Source organism: Hibiscus syriacus, unplaced genomic scaffold (assembly GCF_006381635.1).
Source record: "Hibiscus syriacus cultivar Baekdansim isolate YM2019G1 unplaced genomic scaffold, ASM638163v2 tig00001478_pilon, whole genome shotgun sequence".
Classification (NCBI taxonomy): Eukaryota; Viridiplantae; Streptophyta; class Magnoliopsida; order Malvales; family Malvaceae; genus Hibiscus; species Hibiscus syriacus.
This window is the reverse complement of record NW_024061874.1, coordinates 3,197,434-3,214,693: the sequence shown is the minus strand read 5'-3', so window position 1 is coordinate 3,214,693 and position 17,260 is coordinate 3,197,434. Positions and strand designations below refer to the sequence as shown.

The 17,260-nt window shown below is 36.5% G+C and overlaps 1 protein-coding gene and 1 pseudogene across 1 annotated transcript; both read right to left on the bottom strand.

The window, feature by feature from the left end:
• Positions 1-2,437: 2,437 nt before the first annotated feature.
• Positions 2,438-6,376, bottom strand: LOC120127390 (annotated as a pseudogene).
• Positions 6,377-15,828: 9,452 nt separating this feature from the next.
• Positions 15,829-16,881, bottom strand: LOC120127971. The gene is made up of 4 exons (XM_039145763.1): positions 16,699-16,881; positions 16,331-16,544; positions 15,983-16,254; positions 15,829-15,918 (listed from the first exon to the last, which is right to left on the bottom strand). Exons 1-4 carry the CDS (start codon positions 16,879-16,881, stop codon positions 15,829-15,831), a joined length of 759 nt encoding a protein of 252 aa, XP_039001694.1.
• Positions 16,882-17,260: the final 379 nt, after the last annotated feature.

Sequence of the window (17,260 nt, the reverse complement as noted above, 5' to 3'; positions counted from 1 at the left end):
TATATCTTAATCTTATGCCTTCTCTTAGACCTATATATATATATATATATATATTCACATGTTCAGGTAATCCACCATTTCATCACATAATTGTATATTCATATAACTCATTTCATTTCATTTCATATCTATCTATATATATATATATATCCTCAAGATTATCCTAATATAAATCATATAGCACTCTTATATTTCGTATTCATATTCATCTAGGGCAGATTTATAAACATATCTCACTTCTATTATTTCTCTATATAATCTACTATGTTTACTTAATTCAATTTCATATAACTCCTATAATCTTCTCATATAGCCTCATAAATTTCTATCATACAACCCATGTGTTATAGTTTTATTTAAACATATGAATCTTTCCCATCTAGCGTATCTATATGTTCATCTTATCATTTATATTCAAATCTCCTAATTAGTGTACTATTCTCACTTCATCCTATAGATCAATATTATCCAGCTTATTTCACTTATCATATAGTAATATAATTATATTTTACTATGATCACATAGTTTATATCTCATATAATTCATAACCTTTCTTACGTAATTACTTATACTTTATCATCTAACACATAAAGAACGATCAATCCATATAATCAAACATACATACATGCATATTCCACTCATGCCTTTAAATCATGAATTCATGTGTAACACTTTAGGAAATAGACTCATCGCAAGTCTTATACCCATTGCACATCGTATACTATTGAATATGCACTCACCTGGCCTCACTAGTCAATTCCAATCTCTTATCTTTCCCTTGATCGATCTTACTTGCCAAACGTTCCGGAATTGCTTTATGCGTAGAATCTACATAAATGTACATTTCGAGACAATCATTAGATACCTATACCTTGTAATTGGATACTAGCAACTTAAACGAACTTATTAAACCCATATTCCCAATTTTCCTTTAGGGGGAATCGGTTCCTCCCTATGGGGGTATCGGTTCCCCCATGACATACTGGAAATTCTTGTTCGTTTGAAGGGGTATCGGTTCCCCTTGAATGGGTACCGATTCCCCTTGCCCAGAAATCATATTTTGAGCTCGAAAATCCTTCATTTTCAGCTCAACACATCATACTTCATTCCCTTTATTCCCAACTTTCATACACATACTTAAACTCATATATATTCATTTATTCATCTTAAACCTCAAAATCCTATATTCCATACGAGATTCAAAAATCATACCAAATTTTCAATGTGTTCTAATTCCAATTCTAACACTTTATACTTCTTAATTAGATTGATGACAAGTCAAATTCATCCTTAGAATTTCAAAAAACCTTTCTATATCAAAACTTCATTTCTAATCTCTTAATAGAAATTCCTTTCTAATTCTCCCTTCTTGATGTTTTAAGTTTATACAAGCTTTCCTTAAGCTTATATAACCCCCAAAGATTCAAAACCAACTTATAATTCCAGAAATTAACAGTTAAAAATCAAACTTACCTTTAAGCTGGGATACGAGAAGAAGAAGAAAAGAGCAAGAAGAAGGCTTCCAGAACTCTCCCAAAACCCACGTATATCACCTGTATTTAAAGGAAAATACAAAATATCCTTTAATCTGAAAAGACTAAATTACCCCTTTAATTATCCATCTATGCTATTCAATCCATCATCAAAATTCTTTACTTAAATCCCAACACTTTTAACTTATTTCAAAATTGAGCACACAGTTGCCAAAATTTACATTTTAGTCACTGATCCGGCTTTTTGGGATGTTACAAATATTATGTTGAAGAAATATTATTTTATTAAATATTATGTTCAAATAAATGTTAACATAAAAAGAAAGTAATATTATCATGTGATATAAATAAAATTCTTACATTTAATTCGAACAACATATCTCGCGTTTTGTAAGACGTGACGCGAGGTATATTGAATACCGCTTGCGATAAATTACTCACGATAATTCAAAGTCTCGCGGACCTCGCGTCATGCAGAGCGCACGATATTAAATGAAAATATTAAATATCGTTATATGAAAAGTGCATCCACGTATGACGTACCTCGTTCATGGTGAGAGGCGAATAATTGCATCACGTTTCGTAGGACGTAAGATAATCCGACGTGTGTAATTTGAGGGCATCCGTCTAAATAATCTTGGGAGGCGATTGGATGTTTAAAAAATTAATTGAGATTATTGATTTAATAATTCCGAACTAGCTTAGATAGATTCATGTGACATTAAGTGTACCATCCATCAACGGAACATCGCAGGGGTCAAGTAACCTTAACCCGCTAATTATATTTTTAATTATTAATTAATATAAAAAAAATTTCAAAAATTAACTTATTCGAAAAACTTTACTTTCAAATATTGCATTGCCAAATCAGAAACAAATGGAAATGAACCATATAATTGCTTCAAAGACAGCATTTCAACAATTTCCTCGTCCAAAATCCTCAGTGAAAAATAAATGACAATTCATGAAGAAAAAGTAACGTGCTTCACAAGCAAAACAAGCTGGCTCTCAACTCTTGTGGAAGCAGTAATTTTAATCAATATAATTCTAAGATTGAGCACCAAGTTCGAGGAGAAGAGTGTGGTTAACAGCATTGGAAGCTGGCCCAACAAATTGAATAGGACCTGCACCCAAAATAAAATATACATCAAAGTTGAATGGTGAGAATTCGATATCTTTCAAGTAAAATCCGAGAACTAAATCCCTGTTTAAGATCCGACACGACTCGACTCCAAATATAGTCGGAACCTATATAGTTACCGACACCAAAAGGTCTTGGACAAATCAAAAGATAGATCATAACCAGATTTAACCCTCCCCCAGAAAATATGTTAACGTATATAGAATTTATGACTAACCGGGACTAATATAGCGGTTCTTAAGGGCCCAATCCTCCCTCATGGAAGCAAATTTCTTGAATGGAGCACCTGCATAATCATTACGACATATTAAATTAACTAACCGATCTAAATGGAAGATTCGGTTTAATTCGGTCCACTTCAGTTCAATCTTTAAAAAATGATAACCATAATTTTTTTTTTGTGGAAAAATCGATACGCATCGTTTTAACCTTGTGGCTTGGCTTTAAGCTGGTCTAACAAAAAAGAAAGGATATCTTACCATCAAGCTCCACCATTGCCTTCTTGATAACAGGCTTGAATTTACCTGCAAAAAAATTGCAATGCCTAATGAAGTACAAGGACTAACAGCATACTTTGACCAAAATATAAGAAGGTATTAACTTTTTAATTAGAGAGTTAAATCTCTATTCTTTTTTCAAAGTACAAGGACTACTCGCATGTTTTGACCCAAAAATATGGTGCATATGCCATATGAGTACATGGTGTGGATCATTAAGCCAAGATATGAGGAGGTCAGGCGCATTCTAAGAGTATTCTTCACTAGCATACCATTGACAAAGTAAATAAGAAATGGAAGTTATACAAGGCGGTTGCTTGATGTGATAAGGTGAAGAAACTATACCGTGCCTCCTCTCAACATCCATTAATGATGTAAGAGCAGTCCCTCCGACCGTCCATTCATCAACCGGAGCTGCCAAATTTCCTACCTGTAGACATTATGAATGTAAAACAATAATAAACATCAACGACAAATGGAGTGTGAGAGGGATAAGTGTTCGAGAGATGGCAAGAAGACGGAGGGAGGAAAACGAACCGACGATATCAACCCGGTTTTTCCACTGTGGGGGACAGCTCCAGCAGCATAGCCCAATGCATAGCAGTATGAGGCATCAAAGTTAGTTGGCAAACCACATCTTCCTTCGTATCTGCAAATTACTAATTGGACAAGGGAAGACGGTGTCAGCAAGAATCGAGGGTTTTGTCCCATGATAGATGCACTCTATGGTCTTTATATATATAGCAGTATGTACCCGAAAAAGTGTGACTGTCCTTTAAAATGCCCTTTATAAGAACCTTCTAGCTTCCTCTTCTCCAATTCCGTTTCAACCATTTGAATGAGCATTTTCTCTGTTTCGATTTTGGCGACCTAATGGCAACAAAGAAGGACAAATGAATATTGAAAGCCAACAAATACTTTGGCAAACAACGATCGATAGGGAACATCGTTAAAAAGTAAATACCTGAACATTTCCATGAGGATCTCTTTCAAGCATCAATTGTTCTTGAATTGCTGGAGGCAAGAACTCAAAAAGCTTAAGAGACTGTTCGGTAAGTTTCCTTTTCCATAGTCCGTCCTCATCAACAATTTTGTGTGCCAAACTTTCATTTAGTTCGGCAATAAGCCACTGGACCTGGAAGCACATAAAAGTGGACACATATATCAGTCAATACGCAGATGTTTGCAAATAGCATAGGATTAGATGTTCAGATGATGAAATGATAATGAGAATAGGTGAGCTAAAGACGAGAAGTACATCGGGAATGAAGTCAATAAGACCTTCGGGTATGAGAATAACACCTAGTTGTAACCAAGTTCAGCACGTTTGCAAATGATATCGACCATGTAGTCTGTAACGTTTTTAAACGTCTCCTTCTTGGCAGCAACCTGCAACAAGATATACTACAATCATCTTTAAATTTATCAAGAAATCTTTGTGAAGTATCTGGCAAACTTTTGCCAAAGATCTCATCTTCAAGCAGAAAATGTTCTAGTAATAATACCTCTTCCCCGATAATGGTAATGTTCGGGTGAGTCTGCAAAGCACACTCCAAAGTAATGTGTGAAGCTGCACGTCCCATGAGCCGTACAACTGCACAGACAAATCATGACGTTTCCGATCATTTCAGCATATATCTATATGACGGTAACCAGATATGAGTACACACCCAACCAGAGTGGCATGCACAAAGGAAGCACTATATAAAATGTAAAAACAAAAATAGCCTTGCATTTCAAATCACCATCGATGGTTTTCGGGCACCCGGTCACCTGAGTTTTCAAATTTTTACCCGAGTGACAAATTAAGAAACAAAGTCACACCAGCAACGAGAATTTACAAGGTGCACGTTACACCAATGGCTATATATCTCAAACTGTACCTGAAGTTTTCAGCAAGGAGGCAAGCGTTTGTGTTCGAGTCATCCCCACCAATAACCACAAGCCCATCCAAGTCAAGCTTCGCTGCTGTTTATTCGGCTTGCCTAAACTGAAAATTATGACCGCTTTTCTCAGATACCATTAGAGGATAAAAACTCAAAAACTTGTACGAATCACGGAAAGGCTCTTACCTGATCAGGAGTTTCGATCTTGTCTCTCCCACTACAGATCATATCGAAGCCACCCTGGTTGAAATAAATAAAGAAATGCAATCAGTTCGAATATATGCTTTAGGAATCAGCAACTATGGTTTATATGCATACATGGAAGCGTAAGAGTTAAGACTAATATAGGCAATAACATGAATGGCTACCATTTTCCATAAAGAGCAATAATTAGCAGTAAAAACTAGGGAAATATACCTGATTTCTGTAAGGGTAAATTTAATCTGAAGTCAATTCTATGTATTTGCCTTTCATGATCCCAGCAGGACCTCCCTTAAATCCATACAAAATGCTACTTTTGGCCCGATCTTGCAAGTAATCTGTCATTCCAAAGAGAAAAAAAGACCACTTTTAACTTCCACTGTCACAAATTACATAGGAATATTCATTTTTCTTGAAGGACTCGTGTCAGATACATGTGTCCTACGCATGGACATGACTTGCCGAATCTTCCAATACATGGAAAACCAGGGGAAAGTCATGCCCAAGCGATGGTATTGAAAAGTGTAATCGAAACAAGTACAAACCGAATATTCCAGAAATCACATTGTGACCACCAGGTGCCTGTCCTCCAGACAAATCGACGCCGACCTTAAGCTTCATATCAGATCGGAGAGAGCCAGCTTCATTCGGCACCAACATCGCTGATCGTTGCCCGAACAGATTCGGAAACAGCTTGGCAATCTCATCTGCCAAAACCAAACCTTTTAGATTCACAACCTCGAGCTTTATGTCCTTCTATTTTAAAAACAAAGATGTAGATAAAACCAAAGTTGGTTCGAAAAAGAAAAAAAAAGTTAAACAGAGAAGTAAAGCGGGAAGTACCAGGGTTGCCGGCGGCTGAGCTAGGAGGACCGTCGACGATTTTGAAAGGGTTTCTGAGAACAGAAGGAAGAGGAAGAGCGTGGTCGATACGACTGGTCTGGACCTGACTGTAAACGGAGGAGAGACGTCCCGAAACCGGCGCCATTCCGAAGGCGGCAGCTCCGCCGTTAGAGTACTCTAAAGAAGCATCAGACATTGGGTTTTTTGAGTTTTTAAGTTGGTTGGTGGTGGTGATGAAAACTATGTATGTCTCCACGGAAAGTGGAGGCGACTTGCGACTGGAGCGTGGATTTGTAAGAAACGAACGATAAAAGACAGTTGTGCCTGCAGGGCAGAACAGTGAGTTTCATCACAAGTATTTATTGTCTTGTTTTACTGTTGAATGTGTTGCCATTTGCGATGGTATTTTGGTAATTTGAAGCAACGAAACGACAAGGAATAACGTCGTTTCGGTGTATAATGTCCGGGAAGTTAAGAGAGTAGAGAGGAAGTAGGTTTGATTCGATATCGGGTGAATTATAATGATTAATTTGGGCAAAACTGCTCAAATAATGATTTAGTGATTGTTTAATTCCCAAAAAAATCCAGTTTATTTATTATTTTTTGAAATGAGGTGAAATGTACAGTGCTTCAAGTGGTTCTTTGGATATCTCGGCGTTTTTAGGGTTAATTTTTTCATGCTTGATTTCTCGGCGTCTTTGGGGTTATGACACTATGGGAATGCTCGGCGTCTTCAAGCAATTGGACTGTGGGATCTCTCGGCGTCTTCAAGCAATTGGACTGTGGGATCTCTCGGCGTCTTCTGCATGCTACAAGGAATGCCAAGGTGGATCTCTCGGCGTCTTCACCTGTCATCTGGCGGGAATCTCTGCATGACTCTCTGAATCGTGCATGCATTCTGGGGGCCTGGACGTCTTCATCTCTGCATGACTCTCTGCATGCATGCAGAGTTGATTTAACAGTTGAATACAATAATAATAGGAGTGCTCGGCGTCTTTAGTTAATAGGGTTACAGGGGCGTTCGATTTCCCGGCGTCTTAAGCTATACATGGAGAATATTTGGTTGTAGGTGGTCGTGAAATCTCGGCGTCTTCTTCTTCCTCCGAGATTCGTTCTGCATGCGTCTGTATTCTTTGTGGCCGAAGCGTGAGATTCGTCTGAAGCGTGAGATTCGTCTGAAGCGTGAGATTTGTTGTATGCTTTGAGACTAATAATTTACTCGAAGTCTTCAATTATAGGATGGTATTATAAAAAAAGGTCAATAATTGGTGCACCGACTTGTTATAAAATAGGGGTGGGTATTGTATTTCATTGCATGCAGTTGGTTTTAACTTACAGAAGCAAGTGAGGGAATTTTTTTTTCATTAGATTCAATTGGAGCTGCTGCTTGAAGTGATATTAGAGATTTTTGTTGGTTCGGTAATTTTTCGAGCTTTGGTTTAACGTCGTTCAAAAACACGTAAGTTCTTTCTCGTTTCCCATGCGAACTCTGTTTTTTTCGTGTTGAAAGAATGCTCATATATCTTAGGAGAATGATACATTTAAATTTTGTTCATGAGACCATAGTAATGTAATTTAGAGTACTAATGTTAATTTAAAATTAGAAAATGTAAGTTTGATGATTAGGTATACAGAAAATTTAAGTTTGAGTATTATTGTTAATTTAAATTTTCGTGTAATTTTTAGTTGTATTTTTATATAATAATTATTAGAATTTTTATTTTGATTTAGTGGGAAAAAATTCCCATTATGTAATCCTGACATTTTTACCGTAATAATAATGTATTTAAGTATTATTTTTATAAAACAATTGTTAACATAATTTATATTTATTATTTATAGTTTTGTAAATAATTAATTTTCATTACATTATTAATGTAATTTATTCCGAATATCTATATTTTTACGTGTAGAGAAAATGAGCAACAAATTTTTCACGATTGTCCATTACAATGGACATATGATGGAAAATGAGGTCGGAGTTATTTTCAGTCTGAAACACCTATAAATATTTTAAAAGGGACATCACATTTGCAGAGATCAAGGAGAGGATAGAAAGAAAAATACGTGCTAAAGTTGATGGTTTGAGGTACAGATTTATGGTATGTCCCAATCCGGTCAGGTATGCTGCAGTACCACTTGAAGAAGACGATGATATAACTATGGTTGAATTACATGACTCAACAAATATTCCAATTATTGAGTTATTTGTTGAGTTGTGTAATATCTAATGTGCCTGGGTCATCAATAAATGCGGTTGAAACTTCATCTCAAATGGGTTTCGAGAGTCATTTCGATAACCCAACATATAGGTCGATGAACAACTTTGTGGCGATGTTGGAAAGTGCAAATGAAGTTGGTGGAACATCTGGAGCCGCAGAGTATGATGCTGAAAACCGCTGGGAAGAAATACTTGAAGATTCCAATGAAGATGAAGAAACTGAGGAACCTCTTTTGGCTGAGGATGATGCCATGTTCCATGGTGATGAAGCTGATATCAATATTGATGAATATTCGACATCGTATCAACCTACCCCTCACATGCAGGAGATTGATTATGAAGCAATGAGGGCACCTGAATTCCCGGAGATGCCACATTTAACTTCAGGCTATATGATTGAATCGTCCGATAACTCTGGTGAATTAGCAGTTGGGCAGCAATACAGAGGAAAAAAAGAAGCTACACTAGCGATTAAAGAGTATTGCATAAGAGGCCATGTAGATTGCAAGACTGCAGAGTCCAACCAAAAAACTTTGTACGCAAAGTGTGTTAAATATGGGCCCGAGTGTAAATGGTTGATCAGAGTGTCCAAAATGCAGAGGCAAGATGCTTGGGTCATCACAAGGCACAATGGTCCACACACATGTTTGCAAAACTCCATCGAACAAGACCACCGACTACTGGACTCCGATGTAATTTGTCAATATGTGAAGGTTTTGGTTGAACAAAATCCAAGGATCCCTTGCTCGGTGTTAGCTGCATCTATTCGAGACCAGTTCGGATACAATGTAAAATACAAACCCGTGTGGCATGCGAAGGAGAAGGCAAGGAGGTTGATATATGGCGATTGGGATACATCATACAATGAGTTACCTGATTTGTTACGAGCTATGAAACAATTCATACCTGGAACCATCGTGAAGTCTCAGACCATGCCTGCATACGACCGAGAAGATCAACTTGTTCAAGGGAAGAGAATATTCCATAGACTCTTTTGGGCATTCAAGTCTTGCATAGAAGGTTTTCCATTTTGCAAACGTATGGTCCAAATAGATGGTACGTGGTTATACGGTCAATACAGACATATATTATTGATAGCAATTGCGCAGCTACGTAAGTATGTCGTCCGAGAAGAGTTTCCTGATATCCTATCGAGGAACTGGCCTTTTGGCAGCAATTGAACGACCGGGAAGTCGTTGGACACCTCCGCACGCATATCCCGCATATTGTATCCGTCATATTGGTAAGAATTGTATTGAGAAGTTTCATAACGGTCGTATTCGTAGGGAGATAGTCAGCATGGGTAAGTTTTATTTTCAGCATTTGTACTCATTTATGTTTTTTATAAATTGACTTTAACACAATATCTATTTTGAAACAGGATATGAACTACGCCAACCAAATTTTGACAAGAGATTGGAGGATTTGAAGGCCATAAATGAGCGCGTTTGGAAATGGGCGTCGAAAATCGAGTGGGAGAAGTGGTCGCAAGCATACGATTGTGGTCGGAGATACGGACACATGACTACAAACCTTGCTGAGGCCATTAATTCAGTACTAAAAGGTACACGACATCTCCCAATAGCGAGTGTGGTAAAAGAGACATACTTTAGGTTGGCTAAAGTTTGGTCTGATAAAGGGAAGAGATCGAGTGTCTGATAAATCGAGGTAAATCTGGGCTCCGGCGGGTGGTAGACAATGGAAGCAAATGAGCGTATGGCAACCTCAATGTTTGTTCATGACTTCGATCGAATTGAACATACTTTTGTTGTCATCGCATGCATACGTCGCAACGAATGAGCAGATCGAGAATCATTTACTGTTAATTTACGACAAAGATGGTGTGATTGTGGCCGCTTTCAGGCGTGGAGATATCCGTGCTCATGCAGTCGCTGCATGTATGCATACTGGAATCAATTCATACACTTATGTTGATGAGTGCTTTCACCTACAGAGGATATTAAATATATACAACCATGAGTTCAGACCGATCCCAATGAATCTTATTGGGACAATCGAGATCATGATGAATGGTTGCCAAATCCACTACTTCGTAGAAGTCCAACGGGTCGACTGGAATCTACTCGTATTCATACCAGTATGATATACATATTAGAGAGAAAGGCCACCGAAGAGGTGTGGATTATGTAGAGGTGAAGGGCATTCAAAAAGAAATTGTTCAAACCTTCCACAGTATAGACCTCAGCGTAATCTTATTATTTAAATTTTTATATTATATGATTCATTACTCGAGTACATATTTAATAATAATTATTTAAATTTAATTATTAACTTTAATGATTTAATAATAATTATTTAACTTTGATTTAATAATAATACTTTAATGATTTACTTTAATGATTTAATAATATTACTTTAATGATTTAATTTTAATGATTTAATAATAATTACTTTAATGATTTAATTTTAATGATTTAATGATTTAACTTTAATGTTTAATAATAATTACTTTAATGATTTAATGATTTAATGATTTAATAATAATTACTTTAATGATTTAACTTTAATGATTTAATAATAATTATTTAACTTTAATGATTTAATAATTACTTTAATGATTAACTTTAATGATTTAATAATAATTACTTTAATGATTTAATTTTAATGATTTAAATAATACTTTAATGATTTAATTTTAATGATTTAATTATGATTAATAATTACTTTAATGATTTAATGATTTAATGATTTAATAATAATTACTTAATGATTTATGATTTAATATAATTACTTTAATGATTTAACTTTAATGCTTTAATAATATTACTTTAATGATTAATGTTAATGATTAATAATAATTACTTTAATGATTTAATTTTAATAATTTAATAAATTACTTAATTTTAATGATTTAATTTTAATGATTTAATAATAATTACTTGACTTTAATGATTTATATTTACTGATATAATAATAGTAATATATTCGATTCAATTACTTTAATTTGATACAAATAATTAAAAGGATTACAACTCTTGTCGGTGTCGGGGTGTTGTTGAGTATAATGTCGAGGCCCACGTCGGTTTCGTTGTCGTTGCACTTGTTCAGGAGTTTGTTCAGCATAACCACCTGCTCATTCATCGAGGGCATAGGTTCTGGTGTTGTAAATACATGCCCACCACCACTATGCTCTCCCATCTGAGGACAAACACTCGTACTTGTGATCATAGATGTCATCTGATCAAAATCATTTGTTGCCCCAAACATAGGAGGGAACATGAGTGATTGATGAGGAACATGCTGAGGAGTGTAGGGCGTAACACCAGAATCACCAACCACTTGACTAAATGATCTTGTGTGATCAAAAGATTCTGGTGGGATATTATCCATTGTCTCTTGTTCTGCTCCACGGTGAGAAGAACTCCTACTCCCACTCCCACTCCCACTCCCACTCCCAGTCCTTCTTGGTTTCTCGGGTTTACCGAATTTTTTCGTATACTCTATAAATTGTCGCCTTTCTCTGATTGTTGTCAAGAACGGCTTTCCATGTTCCCAAAAATAATTCAGGTAATCCGAACTCTTGAAGTCAAAGTCATCTGCTTGTATGGGAGTGAGCGTTGGCAAGTATGAACCCCTGTTGTTCCAATGATTGATATGGTTAGCATGCCTCACCGACCAATCCTCACCGACCCTACCCCGCCCATCTAATCGATGGAGAGCATCATGATTCTCTGGAATGACTGGAATATGTTGGAATGACTGGAATATGTTGGTGGAAGCCGAACTGCTCACACTCTATCGGCAAATTGGAACTCACAACATGAAATGGATCAATGGTGTAACAGCACACATATTCACAACCCTCCCAGACATGTTGCGGTACGCACGACATAATTTCTTGATCATCGTACGGCCTCCAAATAAACTATAAAATAAAATTATATTTTTATTTAATTAAATAATTATAAAAATCAACAAATTAATAAATAACAATATTATAATAAAAAATAATAAAAATAAATTCACTTATTAATTTTATATATACCTCAACTTTGCATTTGATGTCAATCTTAAACCTAAACTCTTTCACGTTGTTGTGTGCCAACCCCGTTCTTCTATTTTATGCCTCCATCTGTATACCAATCAAAATAAAATTTGTAATTATTTTTCATTACAAATATTCTTTATTTAATTAAAGATAAAATATTTTAAATCAATAAAATTACCTTCCGGCAAGAGGAAAGTCAACTGCAGTTCGCTAATCGTGTTAACCATGGAATTCTGTACCACGCCCACGATTGTAATAACATCGTGCATCCACCGATTTCAGTCGTGTACGCATCATTAACAATTAATGAGCCTTGCACATCTCGCGATACAATAATGCCAATATTGCTGATCCCCAACTATACTGACGGGTCATAAGAAGTTCTCCAAAAACGGAAGATATTGTATATGGACAAGATTATTGGATTATCTGGCATCAAGATTCCGCCGATCAACGTAATATATGCTCGAGTTGCATATATAAGTCTCGCTCACTACATTGTGATCGAGCTTAAACTCATTTGCCAACCAGGATAATCTCAGCCGTGACCCTTTTGCTATATCTTTGTCTGGTACCTTCCCAAGGAAACGCTCACATATTGCAAACATGTCAAGATCTGTATTTCCAACACTGCCATTCCATTTGTAGGAACCCCTAGTTGTAAGCCACATCCTCCAAAGTGATCGTACATTCACCACATGGAAGATGAAAAGTATGAGTTTCTGGTCTCCACCTTCAATTAATGCACTTATCAAACCGGGGATCAACCGAATTCTCTTACAAAAGCAACATCATAAAAACCCACTGTTTTCAAATTATCAACAATACGTTGATCTGGCATCTCACAGTTGATAAGTCGAGGACGAAGGACTCGTTGTTCGTCATCCTGCAATTTATTAATCATTGTAATTAGAATTAATACACCGTTCTCAAATAAAAAAAATAAGTCTATCATATTACTAGTTCTCCCAAATTACTCGAAAGTGTCGACCATCTAGCCTCAAAAGAACTTTTCTTCGGCCTCCAAAGTGATCGTACATTCACCACTGGAAGATGAAAGTATGAGTTCTGGTCTCCACCTTCAATAATGCACTTATCAAACCGGGGATCAACCGAATTCTCTTACAAAAGCAACATCATAAAAACCCACTGTTTTCAAATTATCAACAATACGTTGATCTGGCATCTCACAGTTGATAAGTCGAGGACGAAGGACTCGTTGTTCGTCATCCTGCAATTTATAATCATTGTAATTAGAATAATACACCGTTCTCAAATAAAAAAAATAAGTCTATCATATTACTAGTTCTCCCAAATTACTCGAATGTGTCGACCATCTAGCCTCAAAAAACATTTTCTTCGGCCATGTTTCAACAAATCTAGACAAAAAAAAAATTAAATATTACACTCAATTTATTACATTGTTTTATTCAAATAATCAATTGCATGTATCTACTTTAATAAAAATAAACATCAAATATAAAATGATCCCTAATTACTATTGGCCTCAACATTTTCAAACTTTGCAATTTAATCACTAAATTTATAAATTCTTTCAAATTTAAACCAATTAAGCATATTAATACTAAATTCAAGCATAGTATACCAACTTTTTATAATTTACTCTAATTCCTAATTCCTCAAATTTGCAAAACGATCCCTAATTACTATTTGGTTCTCAACATTTTCAAAGTTAGCAATTTAATCCATAAATTTTAAATTCTTTCTAATTTAACCAAGCATACTAATACTAAATTCCAGCATAGTATAGCAACTTTTAATAATTTACTTATTCCTTAAATTCCTTAAATTTTACAAAACGGTCCCTAAAACTTTACAATGTTCCAAAATGGTCCCAACCTTATTTCAAATTATGTAACAACATATAAATTATATTTCAGAGTGTAAACATATAATCACAAATTAATAAACTTATGAAACTAAAATATGAGATCAATATGAAACCCTAAACCTTTAAAACAAGAATCAAATGAGATCTAGGGCTTGAGTTTAAATTACCTCAGGCTATGCTTTGTGATCTTACTGCTGATCATCTCCCTCTCAAGCTCTCACTGCTTCTAATTGTGAATTGCCTCAGCCCCAAACTCTCACATTCCTCAGCCCGAGCAGTCTCTTATAACACATTCGTAACTCATCCGCATTATTAGATTTATTTGTTAAGAAGACGCCGAGATATCCAGCCTTCCATGCAAGACGCCGAGAAATCCGTACTAAATGTAAAGAAGACGCCGGAAATCCAACAGTTGCATGCCCCCAACATGCAGACGTGCAGGACCCCCACATGCAGACGTGCAGCCCTGCAGGACCCAGAACCCGTGATTTCTGTGCTTTCTCCTTGCAGAACCCGTGCTTTCTCCTTGCAGAACCCGTGATTTCTCACGTCCAGTCCCATGCACAGCACTGAAGACGCCGAGATTTCCTACGAAGAATCCAACTGAAGACGCCGAGAGTTCCTATGAAGAATCCAACTGAAGACGCCGAGAGATCAATCATACATGCACAGCTCCCACGCTTCCACATCTGCTGAAGACGTCGGGATATCCAAGTTGAAGACGACGACAGCTCCATCAAATCTGAAGACGCCGAGCTTTCCATATTTCCTATAGCAATCACCCCATTTGGGGAAATAATAATTAAAGTGCATTATTTAGGGAATTAAACCTCCCCGTATGCATTATTCCGGCAAAATAGCCAATTTGGATTTGTATAACTACATTTTCTTATATAAATTTGTTTAAACCATTAATACTTTATCAATTAATGTACCTTTTCTCATTTAAAGTAGGAACCAACCATAATATATAGATACAATTTTTAAAATCTAATATTAATTTTATAACTGATCTTAAGGATAATATTTTTTCTTCATATAATAAGAGCATAGAGGTGGGTGGATGGGTGCGCCGTGTGTGTCCTTTACATAACCTTGAAATTGGTTGGAGTTGGGGTTGGTGGTAGGATTGGGTGCTTAAAAGAACCTTTTTTTAAAATTTGAAATTAAATTTAATAAGAAAATGTAGATATTGGGCTACAGAGCTTGATTATGCCCTAAAAACAAAGTCACATATGAATACGGTATTTGTTTTTGTTTTTTCTTTGAAGAAACATTTTCAGAAAAGAGTACTCCTAAGTAGTGTAAACAAAGCATTTGTATTTGTAGATTATTTAAGTTTGATCTATATATAAATAAATAGATAAATTTGATCTAATAATTATTAAGATCATCTCGAATTTAAATAGTTTGAGTTAAATTTAAGACTTAAAATATTTCGTGTGAACAATTTACTATAATAATTAAAGTAAATCAAAATGAAAAAATATTTGTCTGCTAGACAACCAGTGAAGTGCTTAAGAAATTGGTATCAATTGAATCTCCTAACAATTTATATCTCTTGCTCTTATTAATCAAAAGTAGAACATAGGGGCAAGAGAAAATAATAGTCCATATAGAATCCATAAACAAAAGGGCTTTAAGCAACGATACATAGAGAGAATCGTTTCCCCTGTATGGTTCCATCATTCATCTTTAATTTCAAGAAAATCCCAGTTTCCAGGCAAATTCTTCCCAAGGAAATCAAGAATGCTTTTGACTGCAGCCTTGAAGTACTGGTAGTACAAAGGGAATTGAAACAGCGCGAATACGCCTATGGGAAGCAACGTGGCAGCATACGTTAGTGATGCGGTCCACTTTGTCTGCAAATGAACGAGCAGAAAGATGGTGGCCGTGAACGTTAGCATTGTCGAAGTGACAGAAAAACAGAAAGGTAAAACCGAGCGAGAGGTTCCGTGGGAGCCGGTGATGAAAATCTCCAAAATCGATCGAAGAAGTGAGGATCGAGAGGAAGACCACCACCGAGGTCAACGAGCTCGCCAGGCCGGCAACGTCCATCACGGTGAAAAACGAGTAGAGAGGCCTCTCAAGGAGGATCGGTCTCCCATCTGCTGTTAATAGCCATGATTCAATATCGTAACTCCATAACTTATGCAGTTGATTATCTGGTAGTAATTAGTTACTTACTCTGCAAGAAACCTCCTGGTGCGGTGTATGCGGCGGCAAAGACGACGGTGGCCACGAGAATGGAGACCGTCGAGCACGACTGAGAGGTGTTCTTCACCCAATCTTGGGCGACTTTGAGTTGCTGTCGGTGCATATCCTTGAAAAGCTCATCTGCTGTTTTGCCCTTTTTGTTGATGTGCATGATAAAATGAGGGGGCATTTGAGCTTTCACTTGCTGCATCAGTTTGATTTAAGTATAAATGTCCACCATCAAACTTGAATTCTAAACAATTCAAATCCGAAATTATTCAAACAAGTGACTCGAAATAACTCGTACTTGAATGACAAATCCCAAAAAAAAAAATTTGTTTACTCATTTGATTGTTCACCTCAAACCATATCAGCTCCTGCTGTAATTTGAGGGCAGGAGTAGGTTTGGTTCCTCCGTGGTAAAATTTGGTGTCTGCGGCGCGGTGCAATATGGTGCAGCCATGATTATCAATGCCTCGAACCAACCTCTTCGCCTCCTTCTTATCCCTAAGGACATCGTACACTTTGTATTGCCGATGCATGATGGCTACATGAAGTACGTTTGTCCTTTTCGGTTAATGTGATCAATGGCTTGAGGGTACACCGTAAGTATCTCGGTCACTACCTCCACAATGCCCGCTCTGGCTGCGATGAACAGAGGCATATCCGGTTCGGGTGGGAACTCGATGCCGGGCGCTGCGCTACTCTTTACTTTTTCTTCTTCCATTCTTTCCAAGCAAACTGTGTCATCCTCCTCAGGTTCGTGAGTATCGAACCAAGACGAATCGGTTCGCACTAATATCTTGGTCAGTTTAACGGCTGATTCGTGCATTCTCTTTCGAGCCCGAATCCCATCAATCATTTTCCATCCTACACACAGAGAGGCTCAAACATGTACAATCATCGTATCTTACTGGAGAT

Bases quoted from the DNA above. Each gene is read 5' to 3' on its own strand.
- LOC120127971 (XM_039145763.1), bottom strand. From the start codon at position 16,881: ATGCATCGGCAATACAAAGTGTACGATGTCCTTAGGGATAAGAAGGAG. The intron at 16,545-16,698 runs GTGAACAATCAA...AAACTGATGCAG, and splicing joins AGGAGCTGATATGGTTTGAG to CAAGTGAAAGCTCAAATGCC. The intron at 15,919-15,982 runs GTATGCTGCCAC...TTGTACTACCAG, and splicing joins AAGTGGACCGCATCACTAAC to TACTTCAAGGCTGCAGTCAA.